General features: G+C 43.5%; 1 protein-coding gene and 1 non-coding gene across 2 annotated transcripts; one reads left to right on the forward strand and one right to left on the reverse strand.

The window, feature by feature from the left end:
• Positions 1 to 47: 47 nt before the first annotated feature.
• Positions 48 to 11,101, forward strand: LOC146208095 (uncharacterized). The gene is made up of 5 exons (XM_084587220.1): positions 48 to 154; positions 2,996 to 3,156; positions 4,308 to 4,381; positions 5,929 to 6,009; positions 9,965 to 11,101. The coding sequence occupies exons 1-5, from the start codon at positions 53 to 55 to the stop codon at positions 10,096 to 10,098; spliced, it is 552 nt and encodes a 183-aa protein (XP_084443346.1). The 5' UTR covers positions 48 to 52; the 3' UTR covers positions 10,099 to 11,101.
• A 1,644-nt stretch (positions 11,102 to 12,745) lies between these two features.
• On the reverse strand, positions 12,746 to 13,044 carry LOC146208096 (signal recognition particle RNA). The gene has a single exon (XR_014704578.1).
• Positions 13,045 to 15,943: the final 2,899 nt, after the last annotated feature.

Genomic DNA, 15,943 nt, shown 5'->3' on the forward strand with positions numbered 1-15,943 from the left:
GCCAAAGTGAGCGCTCGCACCCAGAAGGGGAAACAACACTCGATCGATCGCCATGTGCAGGTGTCTGCTGATAGTAGCCTGCGCGCTCCTCGCCGCCCAGGCTCAGTTCAACGCCAAAGACCCCGATTTGGGAGAGTTTCAGGATGATGGAAAAGTAAGTTTGTATTAGCACATCGTTTCACTTTTTTTTTTTTTTTAAATAATAATCTCTCACCCTTCCACCCCGCCGTGGTGGTGCAGTGGTAGGACGCTCGACTGTTGTGTCTGGAGATGCGGTATCGGATCCCGGCCACGGCGGCCACTCTTCGACGGATGCTAAGAGCAAGGCTCCCGTGCGCTGAGCGATATCAGGGCACGTAATGAGCCTCAGGTGGTCGAGATTACGGGAGCCCTCCACTACAGCGTCTCGCATAAGTTCAGTCACTTTGGGATGTTAACCCCCCAATCAACAACCAGAAACCGACCTGTCGTACTCATTCACTGCTCCACTAAATGTAGGATTTAAATGCGAAAGAATTAGAGAATGAAATGATTTTTATTTCAGCACGGACTGCTAAAACATGGGGGCCTGGCGGTCCAGCAGTGTACCCATATAGGTATACGCAGTGCACGTAGATTTAGTATGTATATAAGAAGAACACGAGTGCACATGCCAGTAATATTTAGCAATCAGAAGTTCTGTCCTTAAAGCATTTGATCAAATGCTGCATTTGCGGAACTCATGTGGCTGTGTGGCTGTATTCGGCAATATTGTGCTCTGTAAAGCATCCCAGTGAGCATGCATAATTCGTTACCCGTTTTCGTCTGGTCTGGTCAGTCCGGGGAGAGATCCCTGCTGAAGGAAGTAGTACAGAGCGGCATCTTGCTATTCAACATGGTAAAACAACAGCTTGTGTATATGCGTCACATCTCGTATATTTTGTTTTTCTTTTTTGCGAAACATCCAATCAAATCCAGAACAGCTACCAGAAAACGTACGTGTCTCTGTTCGACATTAGTTTCTTTTTTCTTCTTAAGTTGAAGCCTCAAATGAACAAAAAACGTATTAGGCCACTGCAGAGATAGTGAAAAAAAAAAAAAAAAAAAAAAAGCTGATATCCGTTTTCGTAATTGAAGGGGCGGGAGATGTGCACGAATTTCCAATGCGTGTACTTTCATGGGGTGTGCAGAGTGTTCGCCCTGCCAATTACAATGTAAAATAAAAACGGTGCTCAGATATCTCCAAGAGAAGCATAAGTGATTTTATCATTTAGGAGTGTTTATTGGTGCATATAAGCATATAAACTTAGGAGCATTCAGCATCTTTGCAACATGGCGTTAAAGTGTAGCTGAATCTGCGGAAAGGACTAAACTATTTCTCCCTACTTTGCGATGTAAGTGACATAATTCTAACCCAACACTGGTAGAAGCATCTGATTCGGCGTAATATCCTAGCGAAGCCGTTCTCGCAGACTGCGTTCAATGCTATCCATAATCCTCAAGGTTAAGTCGACTGTGTGACGAATGCAGGGCCACCCGTTACACTGCCCTGCTTGACATATTCACAAGCCACTCATTCAGTACTCTGATCGCACTGTATGTCTACCATGCACGGTTGCAATTATCGACCGGTTACTTCCATTCTATATATTATGCACTATACAACCGCCCTCCCCAACAAGGCAAGTCCTCTTTCTTGGTTTTACCTGTCAGATCAATACATTGCTTTCTTCACTCTGCCCTCTTTGTGTGCTTGATTGTTACAACTATAGTGTTCTTGTCTGCAGCTTGCTGCAGTGCCCTCGTAATCTGTATTCAAGCTTTTGCGATGGAATCCGAGTTTTCGCGTCATGTATGCTTTACGCAGGCAAGACACTCGGTGGAATATTGGTGCGAGAATACTTATCCAGCCGTCCTACCCCGGACAAGAAAATTGTCTTGTGTCTCAACCTAGTTGTCGTAATAACAATAATCGTTCCTGACGTGCGTGACCACCACATAGGAAAAAAAAAAAAAAAAAAGGCCATCGGAACGGAGTAGATTCAAACCCAAAAAATTTCTCGTGGGAAGCCAGTCCGGAAACATCGTTAAGCTATCGCCCCCACCGATTACCTCGTGTATATAACTGCTGCACTTTCCTGCTGGGTATCGCTTGCATGCCGCCGTCTCCATCAACTGCCATCTGTGCGTAAAATGTTTCGCCCGTCCTACTAAATTTAACTGCGTTAAAACGCTGCCATTTTTCTTTATTCTGGGAAATTGGCGGAGAGAGCCGGCTAAATCCACTCGAACCTGTCATTATCTCTTGCTAATTTCTTTGTGATGTGTCAAATTGGCCGTTATTTCGTGACCTTAGCAGATATATGGGCTCCCTCACTATTTGCGGCACCTTTCTTGTTCTATTTATCTGCAATAGCGCTTCCTCTTTCAGAATAGTGCGTATATACCCCATACAATACGCACAAAATCTTATTGTAAACGCCATATGTACGTGTATTTCAGTCAAGTTAAGGAATAACAGGGAGAGGGATCCTATCGAGGGTATCCAAAATACCTTAGTCCTTGGCTGCACGTTTCCTTTGCGGGTGCTTTCCTTCTACCTGACGTTGCTAGCGTGCCAGAATGTAGTGTGGCGTTCCAGGTATTTCACCCGAAATATTACGTCAAAATGTCCCGTCAATCCAGCAAGACTTTGTATAAGACTATATATTATAGCTTTATTAGGGTTATTTTGACAAAAGTTTTCGTTTTTTTTTTTGTTAAATATGCAATTTAGGAACTTCATGACGTAAAGTGCAATGATTTCCTTACACATCCTATAAGGGGAGTGCACACCTCCTCTTGTTTTCCAGAGGCACCACCTTAATTCGTAACTACTTTTTTTACACTAATGCTTGCCCCCTAGTGTTTGCAACACATAACGCAAAGAACAACAGCTGTATCATCACTGTCAAGAATGTTGCCCGGCTTGAAGCACAGTGTTATCATCACTTGGCTCGCCCTGTTTCCCGCGCAGTGCTTCCCGCTGAAAAACTCGTGGTTCGTCGTCTATCGGTCGTACGATGTGGACCCATTCTTCGGCTTGACGGCCAAGTGCGTCCGCATCCACAACACGGATGTCCCTTACGTCAACAACGCCACCCGTGTCAGGGTTGAGTTCGGCGACAACGAAAAACTGTGAGCATTTATACCATCGTGAAAAGCGCTTGTATTTCGCACAATGCTTACATATGTGAACAAGAGCAGCAGAAACCTTCATATCACTTCGAGTCTGGATGGCGGATCACATATCTAAAGAATGTGATTTTTTATTTTTTTGTTATTTACTTCTGTGGTCTGCATATGCCAGGGTTTCCCGGGACTGTATTTTGCGTCCAAGTACAGAGCTCAGCTGGACCACCTTTTTGTTTTAAAGCGTACGCTGTGTATACATGGCCGCGTGGATGGGAGAAGATGGAAGGCGTGCGATAATGGGGCCAGTCGGTTGGAATGCATTTCTTTAGCAGCTGCACCAAGCATTCCGTGAACGACTGCGCTTTTTTTTCTCTTTATTTGCTTAATTTGATTCTTAGGTATCGCCGCAAGAAAAAAAAAAAAGATCTGTAAAATCTTTTCTGTGGTTGAAAGAGAAAATGTGGTCAACAAGGCGGGTAGACGGATGCTCATTACTCACATACACACGCGATGCTACACAGGCTTCACTCCTCTAGTTCAGGCATGCGAGGAAACATGTACTACATTCATATCATAACGTGGCTCCGTCGGCATTGAAGGAAAACCATGAAACAAGGTTTTCCTTCAATGCCGACGGAGCCGTTTGCGACGCCGGTCTCTAATGTAGTACTATGTTTCCTCGTGATACCTGCATGGAACGTGCTCTTCGTTTCTTTTCCTTTCTCTGATTAGCTTGACTTTCTTATTCGCGCCTTTCCTGTTTACATATGCCTGTGTATTATACCAAACGTACACACTGTCCTTGCCGTTAGGAATGGGTTATCCTAAAACGTTAGAGTGATGTTTCCCTGCAACTAAGAATAGAGAATGTAGTGTAATAGACGAATGCTATATATTAATACACGTATCAGACATTTCTATGCTTTACCCCATCTTTGTTTACTATTTTACTACTTCTTCTGCGGCGTCGGCGTAACACCGAGAAACGCTGACTGGTCCACATAGAAGACGTCCTGCGCTATATGCGCCATAAGAGGACAAATAATAATAAATGGATTATATTGCAAAAGAACACACCGAAACCATGCAGCTGAATTACCGGTACACATGTGTAACCATGCTCTGCGTTTTTTTTTTCCCTTTTTCTGGCACAGGGACCTCAATGTCAAGCTGGTCCCCTCTGAAGGCTACAAGCATCAGAATAATCTTCGCGTATCGCCTGCAGATGGTAAGCACGCGATCTCTCAGAAAATAATATATTATGTTGTCGCATTGAGCCAGAACAATGAAGAGATGACCACGCGTTGATGAATAATGTTATCATGAGACCAGGGCTGTTAAAAGGTTCGTGACGATTTTTTATGCATCCTTGAAGAAATGTTGTAGAAACGAGCTTTCTTTTTTTTTTCATTTCCGTGTTGGTATCCGGCGTCACGTGACCACAGAATCTATGACGACCAAGTTTCGTAGTAAGAAATAACCAATAAAAGCGTAATAAAGTTAATACAGTAGCAAAATATATACAGCCACGCATTATTATTAACGGCCGGAGGACAGACAGACGCAAGAACATAGGAGTAGAAAGTTGCAAACTGCCAATAATATATGTTATCGTAACAACTTTCTTGGTGTGATATAGCACATCTAAAAATGCTTGTAGTTATTGTGTATATATCAATAAACATATTCCTTCAGCTCCACAAAGGAAGTAGTTTAACTCCGATGAAGACAACCTTAAACTTCACGAGTTATTTGGGCCAAGCCAAGTTATATAGACTTAATAAATTAGAAAAATTAACATAATTAGTCAATTAAATAATTGCAAAACCAAAAAAGATGCCTGTAGTGTGCAAGGAGACTGGCAGTTGTATGCAACTGGCTTCACTGACCTACCTCAAATATATTATTTTGTCACCCTTGGTTCAAGTTAGCTAGGACACCCGGTATATATATATATATATATATATATATATATATATATATATATATATATATATATATATATATATATATATATATATATATATATATATATATATATATATACAGACACGAAACCGCGTTAATGGAGAGTTTTAGCTTACCGGAATCCGCGATCCGCTACCGGGATCCGCCACCGCGCGTTCCACTGCGCATGCCCAGAACCCCTTGACGCCGATAGATGGCGCCACATACTGGATGTCGGCACACAGACCTACCGCGTCGGGAACAATCAGCTTGAGCGCCCCGCCCAAGCGCGGTAAAGAGTCACGATAGCGGATTGCGCATCACGGTAAGCTAAATCTCTCTACTACTACCACAATATATTCTGTAGTTCTGACGTTTACGAAAAATGTTTTGTCGTGAACGTCAGAATTCCTGTAGTACTTACTGCTAGTACTGGATACTTTATCTATACCACTTCTTTGCTGTCTTACTTTTCCGTTGTAACTAAAGAAAATTCTGATGTTATACAGACATTTCTGTTGTTACAAAAGGTATCTGTCAAAAACCGCACAGAAATTTTGTCATGACACCAGAAAACATTTTGTAGTTTGTTTTCCGTTTTGGCGTTATGACATTGTTATAGATTTGGCTGATGAAAAATGCATATTTACTTGAAAACACAATGCTACGGTAAAGGATACAGACATATGCTAAGTTTTCAATTTACCGACCCTGGGTTCTTGAACTTGAATTAATAATGGAGCCGCATGGCCTTTCGGGCTACTAGTACTCCAGCGCAAGGACGTGACGATGCCCATATAACGAGAGCTGTATGCCAATGTTCTGCAGGAGCGGAGGTGGAGATCGACTTGCGCATCGACTACGTTGACTGCGACACCTGCAAGATCCTCAGGCACCCATACGTCAGCAGTGAGTTTCAGAAGCCGCACTTATAGACACAAGCTGCTTTTTTTTCTTTAGTCAACACAGTTATTTTCAGTTATATTCCAAATGCATATAGGTTTAGTCAACCTTTCGAAGTATGTACTATATGAAATACGTTTCTTTGTGGGCCATAAATACCCACTTCCGTATACATATATAGTACCTCTTTATTTAGTTTATTTCTTTAGAACAAAGCCAGAAAAAATATATATAGTCTTTATCGCTTTAACTAATACTCCATATCTCATATTAATTAGTAACTCATTATATAGAAATGACTTGTACGGCCTCATTATGATGGCGCAAAAGGTTAATTTGCCAGTGTAAATTGCTAAAGTGTGAGTTTGCCGCCGACATGCTGACAAAAAAAAAAGAAAGAAAGAAAGAAAGCGCAGTCGTATGTGTAATTTTCTTTTTCTTTTTTTTTTTTGTATCCTTTAGAAGTCGAACGCTACGGGTCTCTTCGTTCGAAAAAGAAAATAAAACTGGGAAGGTCATCGTCTACTGCACATATGCATTTCCCACTTTGGGCGCTACGCGCTAGATGTAAATAAAAAATGTTATTTATTATATTCATGTGCACAAGTGCGCTAAAATGCAGCACTAGTTAAAAACTGTAACTCAAGTCACCATAATTTACCAAGTGAACACTCGAGCGATCGTGCCCTATTTTAAAACCCCTATATGTTCGAATATGTTTCAATGATTAGTGGTCACTTAAATTTCTCAAAATACGTGGGGCGCTAAGAAAAAAAAGTGTAATTTCGCAAGGCATAAAATTTGTTCACGTATCTGTGTCGAAGCAAAAATGAGGGTGCTCGATTGCAAACAAACAAACAAACAAACAAACAAACAAACAAACAAACAAACAAACATCCCACGTAAAATATGCAAAGCGCTAAATTAATTGTCCGAAAGAAATTAATGCGTTAATGAAAATTTTTATCCTGAGATTGGGAGATTAGGGGGAGTGGTATGTGGATGGGCTCCTTATTTTTTAAGATGCGTTTCTATGGTTTCCTTGTTTTGCATATGTTTTTTTTTTTTTCGGAGGTGCCGGGCTGCCTATATAAAAGCTTCGTTTATTCTTGGATTACTTTATTAGTTTTCACAATCATTGGTACTTTTTTTTTTATTTTATTCACAAGTTGTTACTTGTACTAAATTTTGTTTCCTTTTCTCTACTCTGTTATCCGCCTTCGTATTTGCGTTTCCGTTTTCATTTTAGGTGTTGATCGCGTCTCTAGCCAGCGAATCTTATCCGCGCTAATTTTAAACGCCGGTTGCCGCTCCATCAAAGGAGTACAACAATGGAACCTAAAGCAAGCGGAAACCTGCAGTCACAAAGAAAATATTTGGTTTAGATTGAAATGTTCCTCATAATAAACGTACATACCCTAATGGGGGTATTTTACGGATCACACAAGTCGTACTCCTGGATGGCTGAGGCAAAATGCAAATAAGACAAAATTAATGTGCACCTTTTACAACGATCAGAGTTGAAGGAGGCGCTATTGGAATAATTTTATTTGTTCATAGAACCTCAAGAGTGAAAAGAAATAGGTTATAGAAATATTATTGTACAGAAATGCGACATGACTGCTAAGCTATAGCAGACGGTTGGCACCTTAACTTAATTTTTTCTCCTGTACTACCCGGACATTATGTGCGCACACATGCACTTGAATAATCGTGTTGTTTGATGTGGTAAAAAGATGCAGGCTGGCTCCTAAAGACCTAATTGTCCAATTTCTGACGTGGTTGTCACGAAATATGACAGAGAATCCACATTAGCAGAAGGGATTCAACTACAGTGTATAATGCTTTCGGCGCTGTTCATGTAGACATTGAAGAACGAAACCTCGTCAGCAGTTAAATTCCCTACGTAGTATTCTGCCATTATAAAGAGGTCCAAGAGACGGCTGAAGGTACTTGCTAACAACAATTTGCTTTAATGGGAGTCAAACAACTCGGCGTCTGATGTTTCAGGATCGCAATACGTAGCCGGAGCATGACATCAGTGCAAACGTTTTCGCGGCCACGCATACAATAAGTATACAACAAGACAGCTTCATTACCTGCACCATTCTCCTCAGCAGCTATGTCATACCGACTCACGCACAGTACACTCAGACTCGAAGGTCTGGAGGTTCTCGACGACACTTGGTACGATTCGATGTGTATATAGACGTACGGGCTCCGGGAAATATGCCGGGAGACAGTCGAAAATCTTCGCGTGCAGCGAAACGTTTGCCACACCCGAATCATACCTTCAACTATCCACTGGCCAATGCATACACGCCGCTCACGTAGAAGCACTTTTCGCAGAAACGCACTTGCGGGGAGTAAAACGTAAAGCAGCAAATCTTTTCTGATAGTATAGCACTCTCACATTACCCACCATTCGTTATCAATTGTACGCAAAATATCGACACTTCCTTAGCTTCCTCTGTATAGGGGAGACGCCACAGGCCCACAATAATGAGGCGGTATCATTCCAGACCTTCACACACACCATACCAGGTACACCATTAAACGGAAAGTGCAAAATTCCAAAGGCGCACTTGGCCTTGTGTGCGCTGAGAATACGCAAGGATTTGAAGTTTTGGTAATGGCTCAACCATATTTGGAAGTCACCACTGAGATGGTCATAATCAAATTCGATTAGACAGCAATTCTGACAAAATCAAATTTCGGACGTCCAGGGGACCAAAGTTTTGGTGCGGCCCACTGAAATTTGGAGGCCAGCACAGAGCTGGCCGTACTCGGATTAGGTTGGACACCAAATCTAGGCAAATTTCGGTGATCCAGAGGGCCAATGGTAAGGGTGCGGGCAGACAATCCATGCACACATCTTTGCGGACACCTGTCGCGGACACCGACCGCGGACGTTTCTTTCCTTTTTTGTTTGTTTTTGCACCATGAGTCATTTAATGCTGACGCATTAAAAACTGATCGTTTACTCGCCACAATACAACAGCAGTCGCCTTCGCCGCCACCTTCCTGACACCTTCCCCACAAAGCTACTGCGGAGTGTCGTAAGAAGAAAGCATTATACATCGTAAGAAACATGGGATATGCGGGTTTCAAAAATGCAGCTATGTTAACTTAAAAGGCCCGATTGGTCATCTGCTGCCCCGCTGCTTGGCAAGCGCATATTGCTTGGGAGCGCAGTTAAAAACCGTACAGATATTCTGTAAATCTACGTTTATGGTGCGACTAAGTACTGTTCAGCAAGTAAACGCTCTTTAAAAAAAGTTCGTCCAATTCGAGCCTCAGTTTTATTCGAACAAAGCAACAACAGCTCGTGTATGAAAGCAGTATCGTTAAATGCCAGTTCCGTAAAAAAAAAAAAAAGGAAAAAAAAAAGACAAATAAATAAGTACATCCCACGTTATCGGAGTGGTTGGTGCAGTGAATGAGAAAAAAAAAAAAACTTTTCTCTGGTAGTTGGTAGCTGGCAGGGAGACCTGGCTGGGCGCTCATTGGTCGGCGGACTATGTGACGTCACGGGACCGCAATCTGGTTAAGCGGTGCTTTATACCTATGACGAATGACTATGCACATAATGCGATAGCCGAGGACTGTATGCTATTATGTCTGAGATAACGTACACATAAATAAAAGAATTAGTGACTAAGTGATTAGAAGAAAAAAAGAATGCATGTCATTTTTATGTCTGAACACGCGGGGTTACCCCCAATTAGAATATTGCACAATTGAAGGATATCTTCTGTCGGCTTGGAATTTCAAACGGCTCTTTTCGTGTTCGTTCATTCTTCCCGAAGTTGTGCGTTGAATACGGGGGCATGATGAAGAGCAACGAAGGGCGCCAAATAGAAAAAGGATCGCGAATTCGTAGAAGGAATGTTATCAGTAACGTTATTATTATCATGATCATGATTTTGTTAACCTCTTTGCTGCATCTTTGTCGACGCAGAGACGGCGTGCAGTCTGATGGTGCCGGAGCCGCATGTGGCGAACCCGCACAGTGCCTGCCACTTCATCTACCGGATGCTGTGCGGCTCCAAGAAAGTGCAGATATACGACGAGAGCTGCAGGAAGCACCACTGATCATTAACACACCATTCTCATACATTCAAGGTAGAAGAAGACAAAACACGATAGCAATTAACACTGATGCGAACTAAGACGCACAATTGTTAACCACGTGCTTTCGTGTGCACGAATGAAGCATATCGGAGACTTCAATCGAAAAAAGCAGGCAGAATATTTACATAGAGCGAAGGGTTACCCAAGATGCGCTTTGCATTCATTTTAAGAAATGCGGTGGTTTGTCTCCATACTATACGGAGAGAAAGTGAGCACTGATGACATTCAAATCGATTAAATAAGCACGCATACTTAAGAGGCTTCCGCGTGCATATAGTAACGGCGACACGAATCTCTATAGTTTCACATCTGGGTAGCACGGTAGAGTACACAGAAGAAATTTGTAACCATTACACTATGTTTTTGGCTAATGTTCAGCATTATTTCACGGCCGCTTATTCATGCTGGTGTGTGTGTGTGTGTGTGTTTTTTTTGCTCTTGTTTGTTTTATTGTGCTGGTTTTTGGTAGAAAATGCTGTCTCTGCAAGTGCCGGAACTCTTTACTGTTCTTTCCACCCCAACAGGCGCAGCATGAAGTCATACTCGCATGCACGCATATTCACCCACCCTTGTATAAAGCGATGTACATTTTTCACTCAAAATAAACATTTTTCTTCCCAAACTTTGACATGTCTTGTATGAAAAATATGCAGGGCCTCCGAGCTTACCATCGTCTTTTGTAAAGAGCATGAGATAAACAACGAGATAGAGGAGAGAGGAAATGTAGAGGTTAAAAAGAATTGTGTTCCAGCTGACGAACCTTCGCAAGACATGAATAAGGATGTCTAAAAGTTAAATATGAAAGCGAGGAGACAGGAACCAAGTGAGCAAATTCAGGATCGTCTTTATCATGGCTTCGAGATTCCCGTTAGCATCAACTACCAAATTGCATTAATTAAAAACTTAATGAGTGAGTTTCAGTTAACTGAATGTGCTGGAGAGGAAGCATTCAGAGATATGGAATGGGAGCAATTAGGGATAAGGGTAGATGGAGAATACCTCAATAATCTGGGTTTCGCCGATGACATTGCCTTGCTAAGTAACTCAGGGGCTGAACTGCAAAAGATTGATGACATAGACAAGAAAATCAGAAAAGTAGGCTTGAAAATTAACATGCAGAAGTATAAGGTAATGTTCAACAACCTCGGGAGGAAACAGCAGTTTACATTAGCTAGCGAAGCACTGGAGGGCGAATACTACATCTACTTAAAACAGGTAGTAACCGCAGATCCGGACCATAAAAGGGAAACAACAGGGAGACTAAGATCGGGGTGGAGCGCATTTGGCAGATTATGACTAGCAGCTTACTGGTATCGCTCAAGAGGAAAGTATAGAACAGTTGCATCTGACCTGTACTCACCTATGGGGCTGAAATGTGGAGGCTAACCAAGAGGGTTCTACTTAAGTTGAGGACAACGCAGAGGGCTATGGAACGAAAAATGGTAGGGGTAAGATTAAGAGATAGGAAGCGTGCAGAGTGGGCCAGAGAAATAACCCAAGTTACTGACATTGTAGTGGAAATCAAGAAGAAATGGGCATGGGCAGGGCATGTAGTGCGAAGAGAGGATAACCGATGGTCGCTTAGGGTAACAAACTGGATTCCAAGGGAAGGAAAGCGTAGCAGGGGACGGCAGGTCAAGTGAATGCAGCTAGTACAGAACCGGGTTAATTGGCGAAATATGGGAGAGGCCTTCGCCCTGCAGTGGGTATAGTCAGGTTGATGATGATGATGTACGCCGAGGCTGAGGTTTTTGTTCCTGAAAAAAAAATTTTGAACTCCTTATATTTTGAACTCCAACTCGCCCAAGTTTCCGCCTTATTATATTTAAGAGTTTCTTAAAGTGTTTGCTGAACCCTGTGTACGAGTATAAGGCACTGTACCACGTTTCTCTTCAGTTTTGTCTGCCAGCTCTGTTTTCACATGTCTGTCACCCCTAACCTATTCTTGATACTTCCTTCCGTGATAAACGGTAACGAGGTAATCCCGTTTTCTTGGAGTCGGGTATTGTAGGCCAGTTCCACATCTCGTGCTAATCGCGGACTTAAGCAGTCTTGCGATTTTTATAATGTTTCAGTAATGACTCCGCGAGGATTGGTCATGAAATATGGCTCGCGTATATTTCCCATTTCATTACGAGTCGCTCTCAGCGTATATATCCGTAACGCTTTCGTGTCGTTTCTACTTTTTCACTGTCACGTACAGTATTTTTCAGTAATATACGACCCAAGGCGTTCGCTTCTAAAACCTGTAACGAGGTTCCTGTAAGCAACACTGGAATAGAATGGACAACCTAGAGAAGAGTTCGGACGATGATTTGTCATCTACTTGGTTTCGAACGCTGGAGATGTGCAGCGAGCCCAAATACGGCGCTTAGAATCAAAACCCGTGGGCCTTATACTTTTGAAAAAGGCTGTACATATTTTGAAAACAAAGAGATAATTCACAGGACGAAAATCCCCTTTTTCACCAGGTGTGGTGAAAAAGGGTTTTTCACCAGGTGTGGGTTCACTGATGTCGTCCGGTCCATCGTTATGTTCGTCGGGTTCGTACAATGACCGCTTGAGAATCCTGAGAATGAGAAAACATTGGAAGAAAAAATAAAAAAAAAAGGATCTAGGTCCGGAACTGGCATCCGGGCTACACCGCGGCACCCATTCCGGGGCGCTATCCCACTACTGCGACACGTGGGAGCTTTTGCCTGCTGCGTCTCCGCCCTGGGCCAGTCCGCTCCTCCTTAGACGACCTGGGCACCACCAGGCTCACCTGGGGTCACCATATCGACGCACCGCTTAGCGCGGACACCCCGTCAACATAGGCGACCGCGGCACAGAGCTCCCGGCGCCAGCCCGTCCTCTAGACCCGGCCTCCAAGTAGCTGGATTACAGGCGCACGCCACGGCTCCCGGCTGTCAGGTCGTCGGCAGCAAACGTATTTTGTACAGATGTGTTGACAACATTTTTTTTTTTCTTTTTGCAATTTATAAGTTTTCAATGTCACGTATAAAAACTCGAGACCACGTAGTACATATAACCTCGGGCACTCGACGAAGTCATATGCTCAAAGCCACCTTGCTGCCGCTGCTACCGCTGCTGCCACGACGCGCCTCACATGAGGCCACCGTGCAAAGAGGCTGACTAGTGGCGGCACCACCCGAACGCTACGCGCACTGTGCAGTAAGGCGGGATATTCAAATGCCTCACACAGTCACGTCCATTCCTGAATAATTAAAAAGACAAGAACAAATGTAAACGAATAGTGACTGAGCGTCAAGAAAGAAAACTGGTATAGTTGGGGTGTCATGATTAATTGAAAAGACTAGCGCATGGAACGATCTCTTAGTTCCGCCCCCTCTGTTTGGACCAGTCATAAGTGGTGGTTTTCTGCAACTCGACTTCTGTTCTTTCCCGCTCAGTATGAAAGGAATATTTTCCTTGTGTTCGTGTGCTGTCGTGCTTGGGAAAGTTAAGAATGCTTCAGTTAGATACAGTTGTAGGTAGCTTAGCGAGGGCTTTGCAAGGTCTCCCTTCTTGACTTGGTTAAGAAAATGAGCCCCCGATTACAAATACAGTGCATTTGGTGCGGAAGCAGTCATCCGCTCATCTCCACCCGATCATTCTTGTGCCGTTATTCTGACTGGCTAAGCTTTTCATGAGGCCATAACCACGTGGATCACGCGGGAAATTCAAATTTATTCCCATATAACGGCTCCAATACAGCGCCCTAAAATCTGACCTGAGCCGGCTTGGTCCGAAATCGATGTCTTGCTTCATATGACTGCGGCGAACACGCTGGCAAGCTTCTAATATGGCCAGGACCACCTCGAAATTTGACCCACCAAACTTTACCTCGGCTGATTTGGAATAAGGTTTACGTCCAACCCAATTCTGATATTCCCCAAATTCCAGCCAGATCACCTCAAATTTGGCCCACAGGGCCCCAAAATTGACCACAGCCGATTTGGAACAAAATCCCCCCCCCCCCAAAAAAAAAAAAAAAAAAGAAGGTCACCGCCGCAGCGAAAACGGCGGTGACCTTTTTTTTTTTTTTTTCAAATTTGACCCGGGCCACCCGAAATTTGACCCACCTACCCGCAACTTGACCTCGGCTGACTTGGAACAAAATCGATATCCAACCTAATTCAGATATTGCAAAACAAGGGTTGCCTCTAAATTCTGGCCGGACCGCCCCAAATTTGGCCCACAGGATCCGAAATTTGACTTCAGTCTAATTGGACCATAAATCGATGTCCTGCCTTATTCGACTACGGCGAACACAATGGTGACCTTCAAATTTGACCCAGCTCACCCCGAAATTTGGCCCACGTACCTGCGCCCGGAACGTGACTTCGGCTGATTTCGAACGAACTCGCACATGTCTTAATTCAAGCAACTTACATCTAGCACAAATGCCTGACAAAGAATTTGTTCTGTGTATAAAACCTTATCACGCTGAACAACGCATATCTGCAAAGCTTTTCAAGACACAGAATGACTACAGAGCACAGCCGATGATGTCCGGTCGAGAACTTGGTGCTACGGAACGAGAGAAAACAGCCTAATCTACCAAACTCCCTAGCTCTTACAACACTATAAAACACCTACCGCTAACAAAATCCTCGAAGCAAAGCTCGTGGAGTTCGCCTTCGGCGGTCTGCAAGCGGATCGCAACGGCCTTTTTTATCTGCCGCTCATTAATCGACGGCGCCCAGAACTTCCTGTATCCCGTACCAAAGGAGTTGCTGTAGTTTGGGGCAGAACACAGCGCCGCTTTTCTAGCGGTGTGAGCGCTACAGTATGTCGTAATCACACATGTCGTAATCACACGCAGACAAGCGATTCCTGGAACCCACAGAAACGACGCGGAAGTCAAAATTTACCTAACAAAGCATCGTCGTGACTCAATGTCCGCTGTATTTTACGCACGGCTTAACGGCATTATGCACCTGGAGGAAAACAGCTGGAAAAATATAAATACCATACTGCTCATTGGGTTCTATAGTCTACGACTGCATATAATAGCAATGTGTCTCTCTAGTGCGCACACCATGGACGACAACTCCGCTTACGCAGATGAAGCCACGCATGAATCAACATGTGGCTGAGATCGATCGCGGGCTAACGCAACTGCTAGCCCGGCATTTTATCAATTACGCCACTTTTCGCCGCGAGCAGTAAACCATTATATTGCGAAAGCAATATTATGCCAGGTCTAATTGCTCGTAGTTGCGTGCCGTATCCATGTCCTTATTTAAGAAGAAGAAGAAGAAGAAGAAGAAGAAGAAGAAGAAGAAGAAGAAGAAGAAGAAGAAGAAGAAGAAGAAGAAGAAGAAGAAGAAGAAGAAGAAGAAGAAGAAGAACGCTCGGTCACTCGCAGCTAATGCTTTCGCTCCATATTCTGTTCAGCAGCGTTGAACCCTTCTTATTATTTTTTCTTCGCAAACACGTTTAAAGGCCTAAAAACATAAACTTCGCTGCCCGTTTGAATGAACCACACACCAGTTTTGCTTAATATATCACCTCATCAGCCGGTTTGAAGATTGCGCACACGCCAAGGCGCCACGAGCACTTGGCATAGTTTCTCCAGGTCTGCCAAGGAACAATCGTGTGTCGGAATTCTAAGAAAGGACTATTTCGGCAGTGCCCGAGAGGCAGGTAAAATAGCAGAGTAAACGGAATAAAAAGCGACGATGTAATACTCCTGGGCGTGCATAGACTGCAGAGAGCGTGCGTTTCGACAGCGGCTCGACAACGAGATGAAGACCGGCCCTTTTTCGCAATATCGAGACCTACCTTCATGGGCGGTTGT

Source organism: Amblyomma maculatum, chromosome 1 (assembly GCF_055883805.1).
Source record: "Amblyomma maculatum isolate TAMU_Amacu chromosome 1, ASM5588380v1, whole genome shotgun sequence".
Classification (NCBI taxonomy): Eukaryota; Metazoa; Arthropoda; class Arachnida; order Ixodida; family Ixodidae; genus Amblyomma; species Amblyomma maculatum.